General features: G+C 33.9%; 1 protein-coding gene across 3 annotated transcripts; it reads right to left on the bottom strand.

Moving 5' to 3' along the window:
• Window positions 1-272: 272 nt before the first annotated feature.
• On the bottom strand, window positions 273-7,945 carry LOC106478631 (probable cycloartenol-C-24-methyltransferase 1). Of its 3 annotated transcripts, none has more exons than XM_022382254.1 (6): window positions 7,854-7,945; window positions 4,043-4,201; window positions 3,369-3,491; window positions 2,276-2,414; window positions 1,569-1,661; window positions 273-542 (listed from the first exon to the last, which is right to left on the bottom strand). In XM_022382254.1, exons 2-6 carry the CDS (start codon window positions 4,178-4,180, stop codon window positions 349-351), a joined length of 687 nt encoding a protein of 228 aa, XP_022237962.1. In that variant the 5' UTR covers window positions 4,181-4,201; window positions 7,854-7,945; the 3' UTR covers window positions 273-348. The 3 variants fall into 3 exon arrangements, with proteins under 3 accessions (XP_022237962.1, XP_022237964.1, XP_022237963.1); XM_022382256.1 differs by having other exon boundaries at window positions 4,043-4,197; window positions 7,854-7,916; XM_022382255.1 differs by having other exon boundaries at window positions 4,043-4,213; window positions 7,854-7,894.
• Window positions 7,946-17,854: the final 9,909 nt, after the last annotated feature.

Consider the following 17,854-nt stretch of genomic DNA (forward strand, 5'->3'; position numbering starts at 1 on the left):
ATTGTTTCCTTCGGAAACAATTATTGTTAAATCTAAATAACTGCCAGTTTCTTCTTCTTCTTCATAACCATAAAAATCAACACAAGTGATAACTGAGGTGTAAACGAGGTTGCAATTAAAACAAAAAATACATTTAAAAATAAAAGTAAAACGGAAATGTAAAAATAAAGTTTAAAGAATTACATTGAGGTAAACCTTTTACAAGAAAAAAACATTCGTCGATTTTCCAGAGCCTACAACACCTCCATAGTAAATACCAGGAAGAACTAAAAACCAACAAGCAATTTAACATCATAGAATGTTTGAAACAGATTAAACAGAAAAAAACATTCGTCGATTTTCCAGAGCCTACAACACCTCCATAGTAAATACCACCCCTTCGTGACCGTGAAAATAAGGGATTGTTCTCGGAGGATTGTAATGTTTCCATTTTCCTTTCTGGACCATTTCCTCAACATCAGCTTCAAATCTTCCGTCCCGATATTTTTCTGACATGTCAGCATATAGGTGTGGAGCCCTCATTGCCCAGATTATGATGCCACCTGATGGATATTATTATAACTGTGTTATTTTCCATCACATATTATTGCAGTGCTGTTAGTGACTAAAAACATGAGAGGAGCTTTAAACATATTGTTTGAAAATATGAAGATCTTTGTTGTGTCATCAAAGCCAACGAATTTGATTTGCTATTATGTTATTGTTAACAGATCCTACGCATTTTGGCGAATTTTAAAACTCTTGGTAACAAATCAACACTTGCTATAACATTACGCCTTGTTTTTGTTTTTCTATGTGGACGGTGTTTATTGCTAGAAAATTTATAAAACGGCACGAAAGAAAACCGAAGAAGCTAATACCAACATCTTACTGCAAACAATAAAGAAAGTGGTCTTAAGTTCTTGCAAGACCTGATTTTATGAATATCATAACTAGGTAACGCAAGCGTTCACCTGAACTGAGTTTACTTCTAGATTTAAAATAGGCAATAGCAATATCTTGTAAAGGAAATATAGTGTATAACATTTGATGTTGCAAGATTTTAAATGTTGTTTTTTCTGTCCAACAATTACACATTAGGGGCAGCGTGGTTCAGTAGTATCATTCTTTAGACTCGTAGTCGGACGGTTGCGAGTTTGAGGCTTGCTTGCGACAACCGTTGTGTCCTTGAGCAAGACACTTTACCCAAATATTCCAATCTATCGAGCTGTATGATGAGAACAAGCTGTTAGCTGAAACGGTAACCTGCGATGAAATGGTATCCCATTCAGGATGAATGTTTCACCATTTTCATCCGTTGCCTGAAAGATCCGTAGTTAATCGCCGGTTCCCTAGTACAGTTTCGGTATAGGAGGGATTTGACGTTTTCAATGAAAGAATAATAACAGAAAAGAAGTACATTAATTACAATACGAATTATAAGATCGGACTCAATAAGATACATGGGCTGAGTTTGACATTATAATGTAACTCATTGCTTGGTGTTATGACTAAGAATATAGTACATAATGTGTTTTTTTGACTTAGAAGATAGCACAAGAACTTGAAATAAGTGTATACTTCATTACCTGGTTTCATGATTCTGATTAGTTCAGGAAAGGCATCAGTTCCCATGTGGCCTGGACAAAATACAGCTGACATTATCATAGCATCATAAGTATCTGAAAGTGGACATAAATTAATATTTTCGATATTTTTTAATCAGATAAGATAACAACATTTAAGGTCTTGGTTATTTAAGTGCTAAAATAAATTTCCTCTTAATTTCTATAGTAAATAACCAATGCTACAAATGTTGTTTTTCTTTGTTGTTGTTGTTGTGTTCAAATAATTTTGTGAATTGGCTTTAATTAACAATATGTATGCTTAATACATGTTATAAACCTTCTATAAACCAGAACAAACATTTAAAAACACGAGTTCTAATACAAATTTGTAAGTTAGAATTAAATATACAAGTCTTAGTAGCAGAGAGTGTGTGCTTAAAATATGGATCTGTGAAAGATGGTGCAATGGCTAAAACAATGGAAAGATAAAACTGCCTAAAGATCCCATGCATGTGGCATTTAGTACCTAAAGAAGGATTTATGTTGTTTCAGTTGTCTCGAGATAGATTACAAATAATTGATTTCTGAAAACGGAATATTTCGTGTCTTCTGTCAGGTAACAGATGTGCAGATAATTGTTTTTTATTATGATTCCTTCAGGATGTTCGATAAACAGCTTAGCAAACATTATTCAAATATTTCTATTTAAAGTTCATCAGAATTCTTACCATTTTCGATAGGTAATATGTGCCCTTGCCCCACAATTGAGAGGATATAATTCTGGTAAAGATTCTGTTCTTTTGCACGTTCCAACATTCTTTCAGAGCCATCTATCGCATCAATGTTACAATATCCGGCTGGACGTAGCTAATGAGAAATATTTAAAACAATCTGGATTCTAGTTCAAAAGAATAAATGTATTAATTAAGTTTACTTTTGAATTTTTTATTAGAAGTATTACAATACTAATGTTCTGAAACCATATGTACAACATACAGTTGTGGCTCGTGGATCAGTCGCCAACAAAACAGGGAAATGTAACGTTTCATTTCACAGAGTGATTTATTTGTAATTTTACATGATAGTATCATTAAAATAATCTCATTTGCCATATACATACATACATGGTCGCTAAGTTATTGTATCCCAAATTAAGTTTTGTCCCTTGTAAATGCTTGATTTAAATATTCTTGGCACTGTAAAAATCCTGCTTTTCAAATTAATTCAAGAAATAAACATAATGAAATAGTCTAAGTTGTTATTGCTCATATTGAACAAAATATATTCATTTAGTAATAATTATCCGATCCTCATCGACTTGTGGTAGTTTTAACATAACGTTTTGAAATGTTAATGCGGACTTCATCCACCAATGATAGTTTGTAGACAATGTTTCTAACTAGTAACGCAAACTTCAGACACTCGTGAAAGTTTGGAGAAACACTAGTGCATTATTTTTATTTAGACAACTATAGGTGGATAAAACTTGTTGCAGTGTTCTAAATGGAACATTACTCACAATCTTAAATTTAATCAAGAAAACAAGATTTAATGTTTTTACTGAAAAAAAATGTTATGGTTAGAAAAATGTGAAAGAGCTATTTACTTTAAGAATGATAAACATTTTACAACCTATAATAATATCTGTTGTAAAGAAGCTACTTATATATTTCACACACGATTTTCTCTTTCTTACATCTCTAAGAAACTCACATTATTTGGGAGCATAAAATGATTTAAAAAGTTTTGTCTTGTTTTAAAATATTGTTATTGTATTTTATAACAGTAAGAACAGAAACTTAAAAAAAAGTTTAAACTCACTAATTTTGCTAAGGCTCCAGTTCCAGCTCCAATATCAACAATTCTGGTATTTACATCAACTCCAAGCTTTAAAAATGATTCTATCGTCAATAAAGCTCCTTTGTGGTTCGCATTCCCCATACCCTATTCGAGAAGTGTAAGAAATTTAAATATTGTTTCTAAAATTTAAAACATAATTTAGAACCTTTTTACCAAATAGATAATTCTTAATGTGTGATATTCGAACAAAATATTTATTAATTGATATGTAAAACTACATTTTGCATATAATACTGTAGTAATGTCCTTTATCCATAAACATTATCAAAAACATATAACGACCCCTAGTGGTAGTAATAACATAACGTGAAATATATTAATCATTTATTGAAACTTTGACGTTCATTAGCCATAGAAATCTGTTCTTATTTACAACATAAATTACTACATAACAAATGTGTTAAGACACATTCAGATTAACGTAAAAATACTTATCTTTTTAATATTTTTGAGCCGAAGAGCAACTTATAGTATTTATTTAAATGCATCAATATATTAGGATCCAGGACAATATTAATATCAGTTAAAATGGAAATATATACAGTCAAGAAGGCGTGTCTTAGATCAGAATGAAATACTTCTGCATTTGATTATTATCACATTGCTTAACTTAATAAAAAACACATTTGTTTTACCTTTTCATAAACATCGACAGACTGAGAGTAAGCCTCTACTGTTTTCTTTGCATCTTCTTCCCGAACGAAACTGTTAATAAATTCTACAGCATCATTTATGCTAGAGTCTGCCTCAATCCCATGTTCCGACGTCATCATAAGAAATAATTTTTAATTTACCTAGAAAACAGACTTATTGAATAATTTTAATGTAATTTTATGAAGATAACCATAATATTTTAATTTATGTTTATCGGGTAGTAAATTAGTGGTTGTAAAAGCGTTATATATTTTTCCTTTTTTTCCCCTAAGTTGTGTTACTGCATTATGTTTATATTTGAAATCATCACAGTTACGGCTATAAATTAGCTTACTTTAGCGTAATTATGACTGCTATATGAAATGCTATATTAATGTAGACTTGAAGACAGACTGAAGTTACGGAAATTATAGATAAAAACATAAGTTTCTTACATATTTTTACCGTTCAATACTCGTTTTTTACCTCCTACAATTTAACTTTGTAAAAATAGAGCTCATCCTTATCAATCATTTAATTGCATAATTATACCACACGTGACAAGTAAGTCAAATTATCCCGTTTCTACTGATTTCATACTATCACCACTTACAGTCATTTTAAGTTTTAAAACTGTTAATGCATTTTACTAGTTTAACAAATTTATGTATTTAGAAGATATATAGCCAACTTACATTCATACACGATACTTTCTGTAATTTTTTCCAAATTATTTATATTACATCTAATTTTGATTTCATTTACTACTGTTTCAGGCAAGAATCTAAACATCCACAGGATTAAACGAAACATGACAATTTAAACTCTGTCGTTGCTTCATCAATTTCACTGATTTTTTGTATGTGTGATGTTAGGCTTCAATTGAACATACGCAAGTGTTTCACTTACGGAGATGACTTCATTAAAACTAAGAAAAGCGTATAATGTAACCTGCCTTGAGTAAATTCCTGAGAGAATTTTGATGCAGTACATAATATGTAACAAGAGTTTATAAAAAAAAAACTATAGCTTTTACCTTATAAAGAGCAATTAGTTTGCAATTGTGGGGTTGATTTATACTTTCGAGTTATTAGATCTCCAATGTATATGTACATACAAATGTTCTTTCGTTACGTATTATATATCTTATGTGTTTACAGTACCTACAATTACTCGTTTCGGTTTCTATATACACAACAACAAGAGAGATAATCAAGTGATTGTTTTAATGTACAAAAGAAGCATCTTTAAAATAATCGCATTAAAAATCTGCTCTGAAGAAACACAGGATAAAAATATCTAATCGAAAACACCTTAAGTGTGAAAAAAAATGTGCGGCTGAAAAAAGATTGAGTGTGCGACTTAAAGAAATGAAATAAAAATTGGCGTCCAAACTGGTATCTACACATATAGCATTGATAACAATTTTACAGCAAATGTTCATTCATAAGTTAGCCAGGCACCGTTTTTTTGTCCAACTTGGGGTATTATGGTGAGTAAAACAAAATACATGACCCAGCTAACAAATGAATTAATATATGCTGTAAAATTATTCTCAATGCTATAAGTGTGGATATCAGTTTGGCCGCCAATTTTGATTTTATTTCTTTAAGTCGCAAACTCAATCCTTTTCCGGCCGCTCTTTCTTTTTTCATACCTAAGGTGGTTTTGACTAGATATCATGACTTTTTGTCAATACACACCAACAAACCACTGCATGTAAGAAAGTGACACTCGATAGTAACCCACATTAGCTTTAGGATCGCAACCCTATTATTTTGAACAGATCTTTACTTTACAGAACCAACCAGATTGTTTAAAATATATGGTGATAGTTTTTCCTCTCGAAAACAGTGTTAATAGCTTCCTTTATAGTAACGCCACGGAATTTATATTAACAGTTTCTTGTCATCACCCGCATGCGCTAGGTACAGTCATATCAAGCAACATTATTTATGCTAATTGCTTAAGCTGTTATCACGTGACGCTACACTCTCTTTAATTAGAATAATTTAATAAAATTCAGTAAAGTTTTGTTGAAAATTTTACTGAAAAAAGTTGGCAATGAATAATCAACAATAACTGTCCACACGTATGACTCTTTTGAAAACTTGAGCTAGAAACTGCTAATCTAGTTTGTTTGGCGTAACCAATACTTGTATATCTGCACGTCCTTTCACCTTATAGTTTTGCTGCTCTAAATAAGTCTTCTTTAATCCGAATGACCAAAAAATAAAAACTGTCCACTTTTCTCTGAAGCTGTAGTAAAAATGTTAGACCTGTAGTTCACGTGACTTTTTGCGTAGGCGTAAGCAAAAATTTTCGTCAAATTTGAGCGATTTTTGTTGAGTAACTTTGCACTTGTGGGTGATATCTATAGCAAATGAGACTCATAACTGTAGGTTGAAAAGATTTATTAGTGCAACAAATTCGAAAAAAATCCATAAAAGTTAAGTATGTTTTTCTATCAAATAAAGTTTCCATACCTTTTGTACGAAGAAGAAGAAAAAGGAAGAAACATAATAAAGACTGGAGATGTTATATATCAGGTATTTCTTAATGGATTGCTTTGAAATTTGATATATGAAGTAAGAGTCCAGTAGAGCATATACACTGGAAATATATGATAGTTTGGCTTACCGCAGTCCGAGGTACAGAAGGTGGAAAATCGCTAAACTATTATTCCTGTTAATAACACACAGTGGGTTCTGCAGCTGGTTCTTTTGGCCGCACGACACAGTATCTTGTGCCTTGACTAGATTAAATAAGACCTTTTTACGATATTTAAAAAAAATAATATGTTGTACTAACTTAAAAATTCCAGGGGAAAGGAACATCAGTTTTTGTCTTCTTTGAATGTATGCTATTTAGCATTGTTTTATGAGAAGTAATTTTTTACTTGAACCTACAATGAGTTGATGATGATATCTAAATTGTAAGTTACTAGACTATCACGTTAGTTACTGTATAGGAGTGTCCTACGGAGTTTCAATAATGCACATTCCCAAAACATAGGTGGTTGTAGCTGTAATTGTTTTTCAACACTTATTTTTGTTTTGATCTGGAAAATAAAGTAGTAGTCATAAATAAATCCAACTATGGTTTTAAAACAACGTATATTTTTATGGCGACGTATTCTCAACCAATAAACTTTTTATTTCTAATTAAAGTCACGTTAGACTACAGATTTTTTTCTCACTGTTTTATTTATGGATTTCAAATTAGAATAATTAAAAATTAACATCTCAAATCTATTGTTTTTGTCTTCAAAAATGTCACTCCCAACTAACATGACATATATTTTTTATCACAAATATTACAATCAAAAGTTTATTATTATTTAAAAGAGATTCAGATGCAGAATTATATTAAATATAAAAGGTTAAATTGGCTTTATCAACCTGTTCGAACTAGCAGATCAAAAATGACGTTGATAAAGAAGCTTAAACAGACGGTTTAATCTTTAAAGATGTAAAGTGTATTCATATCATTAAAAGACGTTCTTCCATTGAAAGCATCGAATCATGTCTACATAAGCTAAAGAGAGAAAATTAAAAGTTTTGATAGGATATCAACGTACTAGTATCAGTTTGAGATGAATAATCAACATAAACACTCTCGAAATATAATGTACATTACTCGATATTCTATAAATATTTATACTGTAAAACGTTCCATGCCAGATCATCTTAGTATATTTGTTGCCTGAGTACAAAAGATAAAAAAATAAAATAACCTAATAGATTTTGATCTTAACAGAACCTATCACTACACTAAATTTACACATAGTTTACCACGTTGTATTCCACGTACCTTTACTAACCAGGGTAACAAGATCTAGAAACTGACTTACTGAACTGTGGTCTCTTGTGAAAGAAAGAAACCAGGAAAGAGTGACCGCTTTTAAACACTTCTGTTAACGAGCAAACGTGGACTTTATCGTCCACTCAAGGACAGAATTACGACATTCGTAGTTGTGCTCTCAACAGTGAAGCACGCGAAGCATTCTTAAATAACAGGACTGAAAAATACTGAACTACATTTGTACTATAAACGTGTAAAGATAAATAAACTTCGATGATTGATTAAGCTCAAAAGCGTGAAGCAAAAATATAAAAAGACAAAATCAGGAATATAGAAATGATAATTCAATAGCACATAGCTACGTATTAAGTGGAACTGAAACGATTATTCTAAAGTTCGAACATTCGCGAATAAAAGGGTTAGATTCGGTTTTCGAATGGACAGTTCTGGATTTCGAATCGATTCGAAAACAAAACAAAGATGGCGGCAAACATGATAGCTGAGCCTCCGTCCACACTGTGATCTCGCCGATCTGCAGTGTGGAAGCATTTTGGATTTAAAAAAGAAAAAGAAGGAAAAGCAAAACACATCTATAACTGTATGTCGTCACTGTTTTGCCGAATTTAAATACGTGACAGGATCAACAACAAACATGTGTTCGTACCTGAAGAATTATACCGGGGAATCACCTACTACTTCTAGAAGTTCTGAATCAAACCAAGCTTCATTATCAGAAACCCCAAGTAAGTCTACCACACCAAAAGAGAGATTACTAGGGCAGTTGAGCCTTTTTGATGTCATAAAAAATAAATATGCCAAAACAAGCACGAGATATAAATAAATCAACAAAGCTGTTGTCATATTCATTTCAAAGGATATGAGACCTTATTCAGTTGTTGAAAATGAAGGTTTTCTACATATGGTGTCAGTTTTGGCTCTGGATCTTAATGAAAAACATATGAATCAAATCAAGGTATTTTGTAAAGAGATTAATTGACAGACAAGAGAAGTATTTTATTCACATGAAAAATTAAAGTCATGGTACTGTAACGAATTTATTATTATATATTTATTTTAGTATCAACGTTTGTTTAGATTCAATTTATATTTAAAAACATACAGAGCTTATACTGTTAAATATGTATTGCGAAACGTCGCCTATTCTCCAAAATTGTAGAAGATTCTCGAAAGTAAGAATCCACAATATATGTATGTACGTAAACGCTTAAATGTAGCTCAGTATTGTTACGTAAAACTGAAATTTCTAGAAAGCCTCTACACGCTTATAAATAGAAATACTATGTCCAGGTTTCTGTCATCCTAGCCAGTAGTGACATTTTATAACCATGGTCTGTTGCAGCATGAGCTGCTATTTTATCTCGGTTGATGACTTTATGAAAAGTTGTATCCTCTACAACATTGCTACAAGTGCTAGTGGAGTAGCAGATGTCAACACTTGATGCTAGTGATGGAGACTTCTCTACAGATGGTGGGAATATCGTTGGTGTTGCCTGTGCCGGATTTACTATTATATATATATATTAATATCGATATTTGTTTAAATTGAATTTATATTTAGAAATGTACACAACTTATACTGTTAAATTCGTATTGCGAAACTCACGCCTATTCTCTAAAGTTGTAGAAGATTCTCCAGTGTGAGAATTAACAATATATGTGTGTACATAAACGCTAGTGTAGTGTATCAATATTGTTGCATAAGCTGAAATTTCGAGAAACTCTTTACACGCCTATAAGTATAACCAACGCGACGCGCCAAAAAAAGTAGTATCTATTATTAGTTTGCTATAATTGGTGTGCTATAAACTTCGGAAGCTATAACTGTGATTGTTATAACGCTTATTAATCAGGACACTTCAGATATTTGACCAGGAACACTTATAAATTTCGAACATTACAAACCATTTAACTTCAGTGAATACACATCGGACATTAGTATTTTTACGAAAACATTACCTAACGTCATTGGTGGAAAAAATCGGTGTGTGATAAGTAAAGACCACAGAGCTAGCTAGCTCCCTATTAAGTGAATTATACCTACATCAACTCAAAATTAACTCATTCATTCTGAACCCTCGATAAGATATCAAGGAAGTTCCAGACTAGAAAGAAGACTTTATATTGCTTGTAAGTTTGTAAAACTTTTATATATAAATCACTGTTTGTAATAACTATTTGTAATAACCGTTGTTGTAAATTGTATTATTGTTTGCATATTAAAATATATTTGTATTAAAAAAAGTGTGTGTGTATCGATCTTGTTGGCAAATATCATAAATTGGATATATATCGACATTTGTTTAACTACTAAATCTAAATTACAATTTAACTCAGTTTTAGGCTATTTGAAATTGTAATACGTAACATACCACAGTGGCAGCTGACACTTTTTGAGTTTTCACTAGTGTGGTTGTGGTGGAGAATGCAATGGAAGTGGCTTAATGTAACACAGATATGGGTACCTTCTGTTTAGGCGCATGATTTTATAATGCTGCCATAGATTTGAAAGGTTATTTTCTACAAAGCATCTTTTGACAGGGCACTTCATCTTCTTTTTGCTACAGTCTGACTTGCTGTTTTGGGTTTTTCTTCGTTTATCCACTCCTTGAAGTTTGTAGGGGCCATTTCCAATAGAATCACTGACGACTGTGCAGGCAGAGAGCTAGATGTCGTGGACTCGTCTGAGCACACTGAGTGTTCATCATTGGTGACGAGGTGGCTGGTGGTGTTTGGGGTTGTTCCAGTGTTCAGAGGCCCAGCCCAACAATTACTGCCTTTATAGCCACATTTCAGGTGTATCATCAATTAATGCATCTTCATCCACCGACTCCAATTACATAAAAGTAAGGCCAAACACACAGGCAGTAATCATATTTTATTCTAATCTCTTCCGTCAAACTTCACTACCTATGAACATCTCAGTGTAAAAAAAGCGGAAACATCCGCGTTCCTGCATTAACGAAACCAGCAGTTTCGTTGCTTCTTTGATTAATACCCCCAAGCAAATATTCACAGTTAATTTTCTCAATGCTCTGATCAGTCTCATGTTCTCAAACAAAAATTGCCCTCTTGTCATATTTATAGTGTTTTGATTCATTTTTAACAACATATATGAAAGACATTGTATAAAGTTTAATATATGTGTGCTACATTCTTCGCACATATAACCATAATGAATACTTCCATACACGTAAGTATCCAACTCACATAGTCACGTACACTAGTTGTCATTATCGTAGTAACCAACATGTGCTACTTCCTTAAATTTTCTGCTGGCAGTTATCGTGTAGTAATGTGCTGTCATCTTTGAGCAGTAGAACTCAACATACTTCTCCAGCTTTTCAAAAATAACTCCTGCAGGTTTTGTTGAAATAACAGTCAGCTAAAATTCTGTATCCCAGATTTAAAATTCCGTTCTGCCTCAACCTTGTGCATCAATAAACTTTCAATACAATCTATACTAAATAAGCTGTCAACAGTTGATGTTCAACTGCTGTTCACATCAACCACTGACCGATGGGACACTGCATCACCCTACACAAGTCGATCTACTCGTGCTTTGTTGGCATTACAACAAAGTAGACAGATACGGATACCTTGAATCAAATCAAACTTATTCCATCGGAACTGTCTCCTAATCTACCATCTGTGCTTGTGGAGAACACAACCTCTTCACCTTACATGGAAGAGTGATACACGGTAGAGTCTTCGCTCTTTGGAGAAACCCTGTATTTGATCAGACGAATTGCCGCTTCTCCAATAACAGTGGCAATCTTTGGTCGGAAAATCACTCAGAAATAATAGGGAGAATAAAACCTCTTTCAGTCTTGCCGTCCAGACCGACAGTTGTCCTAACTATTACGAGGGTGACAATCTCATAATGTAATGCACGGCATCTTACATTTCTACTCGGAGGCTCAGGAAGTACGGGTTAAGGAGAGACCTCACAGCAGGTTAGCAGGAACCGGTGTGCTGACAGATTCCATCCCTATTAAAATCCCATCCCTTTGGTAGTAATGCGCATAAGTGTGACGTAAACAAGATAATCGTTCAAATTCTGTCCTTCTAGTCTTATCTTCTCTGTAAATTACGTGTGTTAAGCAAGATATTTTAGGTGATATTAACACGCTCGTACGAATGGGAGAGGGGGGGGGGTCGGGCAAATTCACTACTTTTCTGATGTAAAAAAATTACGCTCGTATAGTCATAGCGCAGCTGCTTATTATATTTAACGTTTTCTACATAGTCTACATTCTTCTGGTGAAGCATTAGCATTTTATTGCTTGAAATAGTCGTATAGCCATGGCTTCTGTTGACATTTGGTAATTGGAAGTCCGGACCCGTATTGCTACTGAGTGCTCTAGCTTTAATAAATAATTATTATGACACTGCTATCAACATTGAAACTGTTTGTGAGCTATTTATGGAAAAGCATCCCAGAAGAATGGAGCATGCTAACATGTTATTTCAGTAGTGGATACGTGTACGCATGTGATAGCCAATGATTGAAATAGTTTATATATTAATATTGTACAGAGTTGTTTATATTAGTAATATAAGTTAACAATTCATAACTACTATGCACGAAGATAGTAGAGTACCTTGCTATAATAAAACATACATATTTATGCTAATGTAAGTCTAGCTCCCCATGCAGCGTTACAAAGGAATGATGATTTGTTGACTTTTCATTGGATGTTTGTGGATTTTGTGCGAAGAGACATACAATTGCTTAAGCTATATTTCATGCAAAATTGCTTCCAGATTTAAGTTCATAGCACCTACTTTTTTTACAGATTTTCTGGGGGTCATGCCCACAGGCCCCCGTAACATTAGGATTGGCTGATTATGCTTCTCGCAGTATGTGTTGGCCCTTGATCTCACAAATTAGAACCATCTTTCAAACATTCTGCGTACGGGCCTGAAATTACAACATTTTTATGTAACTTAGTTGATGTAAGGCCAATAGTTGGTTATACAGTAATAGTATTAGTTCACATGTCAAGGTTTGATTATTATCTAGGTTTACCCTTACACATTGCATCATCAAATTTAAGTTAGATTAAGTCAAATTAATAGTGTTAAGTCAAATTAATAGTGACAAGTTAACGGTGTAAATCTCTCTCGTGAGCAACCAAATTAAGCTAAATTTATTATTAAAACTTTTAAAATGGTGCTATTTCGGTTGTGGATGTTGCAATGAACTTTAAGCGAATCTTGTTGTTTAAGTTTCCTTAAGGAAAAATTTCCTTGTTTGACAGTTGTTATTCTTCTATTATCACTATCAACATGAAAGAATTAACGTTTGAATTCAAAGCTATTGAAGTTGAATTGCAAAGTTACTGTGTTTTGGCAAGATGATATTTTTACACTACCATTGACACCATCTTCTCTGTAACACACTCGAACTTATAAATGATTTGGTTGTCGAAAATCCCCTTAAACTGTCAACTAATATTTTTTATAGATGATCAGCAGAAACTTAGAGAAGATCGGCCCTTTTTTCTTTGCACAAAAGTGGAGATTTTAAAATTATATTATACGGTGGTATAGTTTGTAAAGCAAAAGCATGTCACGTCACACTTTAATAGCCGTTGTTAAGTGTATTTTGATATGTTCACGCACCTACGCAATGTAGGAGGGGGGTATACAAATTATGCTTATATAGTTATAGCGTAGCTACTTCTTGTGGTATTTAAAGTTTTCGCCATAGTCTACATACACTGAGTATCCTACCTTTAGTGCATAATCACTATGACACTTCTATCAACATTGAAACTGTATGTAACAGAAGAATGGAGCATACTAACACGTTATTTCATTAGTGCATATATGTACGTGAATGATAGCCAATGACTGAAATAGCTAATATATTATTGTTGTACAGAGTTGTTTAAATTAGTAATATGACTTAACAATTAATAACTACTCTGCATGAAGATAGTAGAGTACCTTGCTATAATAAAACATACATATTTATGCTAATGTAAGTCTAGCTCCCCATGCAGCGTTACAAAAGAATGATGATTTGTTGACTTTTCATTGGATGTTTGTGGATTTTGTGTGAAGAGACATACAATTGCTTAAGCTATATTTCATGCAAAACTGCTTTCAGATTAAATATTTTTACACATTTTCTGAGGAGGCATGCCCCCCAGGACCCCGTAGCATTAGCGTGCTTTGCATGATGATTGTTATTCGCACGATATGTGTTAGTTTTTGATCTCACAATTTAGAACTCCCCTTTCAAACATTCTGCATACAGGACTGATCAATGCTATTTTTTCGTTATTATACCAATTTATTATTGTCGAATTAATTTCGTGAAAGTAATATTGCTTGGGTACTCGTTTTAATCCATAAATACTATTGGTTCCATCTTTCAGTTTCAACTGACAAACGGGCACAATGAGAGCTATTAATGTTAGTCACCTATTTAGTATTGGACATTCAATAATACTTATAATGAAAACGAGAATATAACGACACTGACTTTATAAGAAACTTTCGAATTATATAAAAGTAGGACAAAGACGAAAAGTCGCCCCTCTGTCACGCGGATATCATCTTAAATAAGGATGAAGGGTTAGAAAATCAGAAAGTATGTAGATATTCTTTTGTGATTTGTAAACTAGTAGTCACATGACTATGGCTGTTGAACTTATACAGTATACAGTAACTGTTTTTCACATTAGGGTGAAGAGAAACATCAGTTTCTGAGCGCTCCTGCGTTGTCTTACAGGTCTCTGCGGCATGTACGATATAAAAATCAAAATAATTGTCAAGGATGGATCGGATTTTCACACTCCTGAAGATAACGTGAAAACGCGTTGAAACATGTATAGTGACTTCTACAACCGTTGATCGGTTTAAAAAAAAAGATTTCAATTGTGTATTATTAAACGTTGTTCGTTTGTGAACTTAATATTTTAGAAATGGGATAGTCATTTCCCATTCATATATTGCTATTGGGTTATATTTCATTTTTACAAAACATGTTCATAGAATATTTATTTACACATAATTTTGAGAATAAAAATTAATCATTATATCCCATCATATGACGGGTATTCAGTTTGTAACTAATAATTAGTTCGCGCTGATATCAAACTTCTAATAAACACAGCGCATTTCATTTCATGTGTAAACATGTATCATTGTATATATACTGAGCAGGCCCGGCATGGCCAGGTGGTTAGGGCGCTCGACTCGCAATCTGCGGGTCGCGGGTTCGAATCTCCATTACACCAGACATGCTCGCCCTTTCAGCCGTTATAATGTGACGGTCAATCCCACTATTCGTTGGTAAAAGAGTAGCCCAAGAGCTGGCGGTGGGTGGTGATGACTAGCTGCCTTCCCTCTAGTCCTACACTGCTAAATTAGGGACGGCTAGCGCAGATAGCTCTTGTGTAGCTTTGCATGAAATCCATAAAAAACAAACTAATTAAACATGCACTGTTATGTACGCAGGAAGGAGTTCAGCTGAACCCCCTGTTTCTGTGATGTAAAACAATTATGCTTATATAGTTATAGCACAGCTGCTTATGGCATTTAACGTTTCCTATATAGTTTACATTCTTCTGATGAAGTATTAGCATTTTTTTGGATTGAAACAGTCGCATGCAATGGCTTCTGTTGACACATTGTAAGTGGAAGCCGAAGCCTATTGTCATTGTCAGGTGTTGTAGATCAGGTTCTTTACAGTAGGTATCTGTGACTTGTTGGCGATAAATTTAAACAATAAACAAACAGCAACAAAGTCACTTGTTTCAAAATAATATATTAAAACAAGTCAAACGTATATACAAATGTTCATTACACTGTTGGCTATTACATCCATATCCAGAGCTTTAAATAATTCTCTCTTTTTCGTCAAAATCCACACAGACTGGTTCAATTACTTTAGAACACAATTGACAAGATGGATTATTATTCTCTGCTCTGTTGTTACAATACAGTCTGTGATAATTTCTCTTTAAAAATCGACACTATACGCTCTTTATCACTAAACTCACAATCATACACTCTAGATCTAAATAATAATCTCTCAACGCGTATTTATACCCCGACAGAAGTCTAGAACATTCGATGCAATACTAGATATTCTGATGCAATAATACTCAATTAAAAAAACGAGAAAAATTCAGAAAGTTCTAGTAACATGACACAACAATATAACAATCACTAACTCATAACAATTGAACGTACGTGCTACACAACGAATGATTTGTAAAGAATTATGTAAACAAACTTGTCATAAACGCTTGCTTCTAAAATAACTGAATATGGCACCGCACTATATAAACTATCCAAATCATAATGATTGCACTAAACATAAATTGAAACAAGTCGTGTATACTTAATAATAAGCCCCTTCAAGAAAAATAATTACAATATTTTCTTTGACTATATACAGAGACTGTTCTTGGTTCATGATCAAGGTCTACTCATGCAATCTGCACCAACATTAGCAGTCCCCTTGATGGTTTCAATGCATAACTGGTAGTTCTAGATGTACAATGCTCACCTTGTTGATTTGTACATCTGGATGTATGCAAGGAGCTGATGGTCTGTATGGATGATTAACTCCTTCCCATAGAGGTAGTTTTGAAATTCACAGATGGCAAATATGATGGCCAGACACTTGTTCAATAACATTGTAGTTCTTCTCACTACTCAACAGCTTTTGACTGACATACATTATGGGAAACAGTTGTCTTTATGTTCTTGCAGAAGTACTACTCCAATTCCAACATCTGATGCATCAGCCTGGTTTGTTGAAGTCTGGCATTCTAAGGATTGGTGAACTTACTAACTTGTTCTTCCATTTCTATAATGCCAACTGCTGTGGTTGTTCCCACTTCATCTTGTTGGGTTGGTTTTTCTTGATCAGGTCAGTCTACAGTGCAATGACTTCAGCGTAGTTTGAGATGAAATTTCTATAGTATCTCTCTAGCCCTAGGAAGGATGTGACTTGCTGCTTGGTTGTCAGAACTAGTGCATCTTGTATGCGGGTTAACTTCTCTTCTTCCATGGCTATCTGTTGGTCGCCCACCTTGTTGCCAACAAAGTCAAGCACAGAATAGCTGATACAGCACTTAGACAGTCTGATGGTCAGACCTGCTGCTCTCACTCACCAGAAAAGCTCTCTGAATTTCTCCAAGTGGTATTCACATCTGGCTTTGTGGGTCATCCACATAATGATGGATGTTGGTGGTCTTGTGCAACATCTTCCTCATCATGAGGTTGAATGTCACTGCTGAGTTGACTAACCCAAATGACACCGTCTTGAACTGATAGCATACATCTGGTGTCACAAAAGCTGTCTTCTCTTCAAATTCTGTCTCCATCTGGATCTGCCAATAACCTTTATTGAAGTCAGTCTTGCCACATTTAGTTTTGTCATGATAGTCTCTGGGTTATCCATATATTCGAAGTTGAACTTTGTCACAAGGTTCATCTTACATAAATCTATGCAGAAGTGACTTGAGTTGTCCATCTTCTTTATAATTACCACTGGTGAACAGTAGGCTGAATTCGAAGGCTCGATAATTCCAGCTTCTAACATTACCTTGACTTTATGCATGATCAGGTCTCTTATCACACAGAGCATCTGGAACCTGGTCATGGTCTCAATCTTGTGTTGCACAAGGTCCTTCTTGCCTGGTCTATCTGCAATGGCAAAGTCACTGTCTTCTGGTTCTGCATCTATGACAGCCACACATGCAATGATCATCTGTGCCTTAATTGCTGCAACTATTAGGTCTTAATCCCTCTCAAAATACTGTTTCAACAGATTGGCATGGTAGATCCTGGTCTTCCCATCCACTTTCACTTTATAGTCCATTCTGTTGACCACATCCTGCAATTCAAAATGTCCTTTCCACAGCAGGGCGAGTTTGTTGTCTGTGGGTAGCAGAACTAAGATCTTCTGTCCAACCTTGAAACATTGATCCTTGACATTCTTATCAAAGAAGTGCCTATGAATG

This window comes from Limulus polyphemus, unplaced genomic scaffold, assembly GCF_000517525.1.
Source record: "Limulus polyphemus unplaced genomic scaffold, Limulus_polyphemus-2.1.2 Scaffold234, whole genome shotgun sequence".
Lineage (NCBI taxonomy): Eukaryota > Metazoa > Arthropoda > Merostomata > Xiphosura > Limulidae > Limulus > Limulus polyphemus.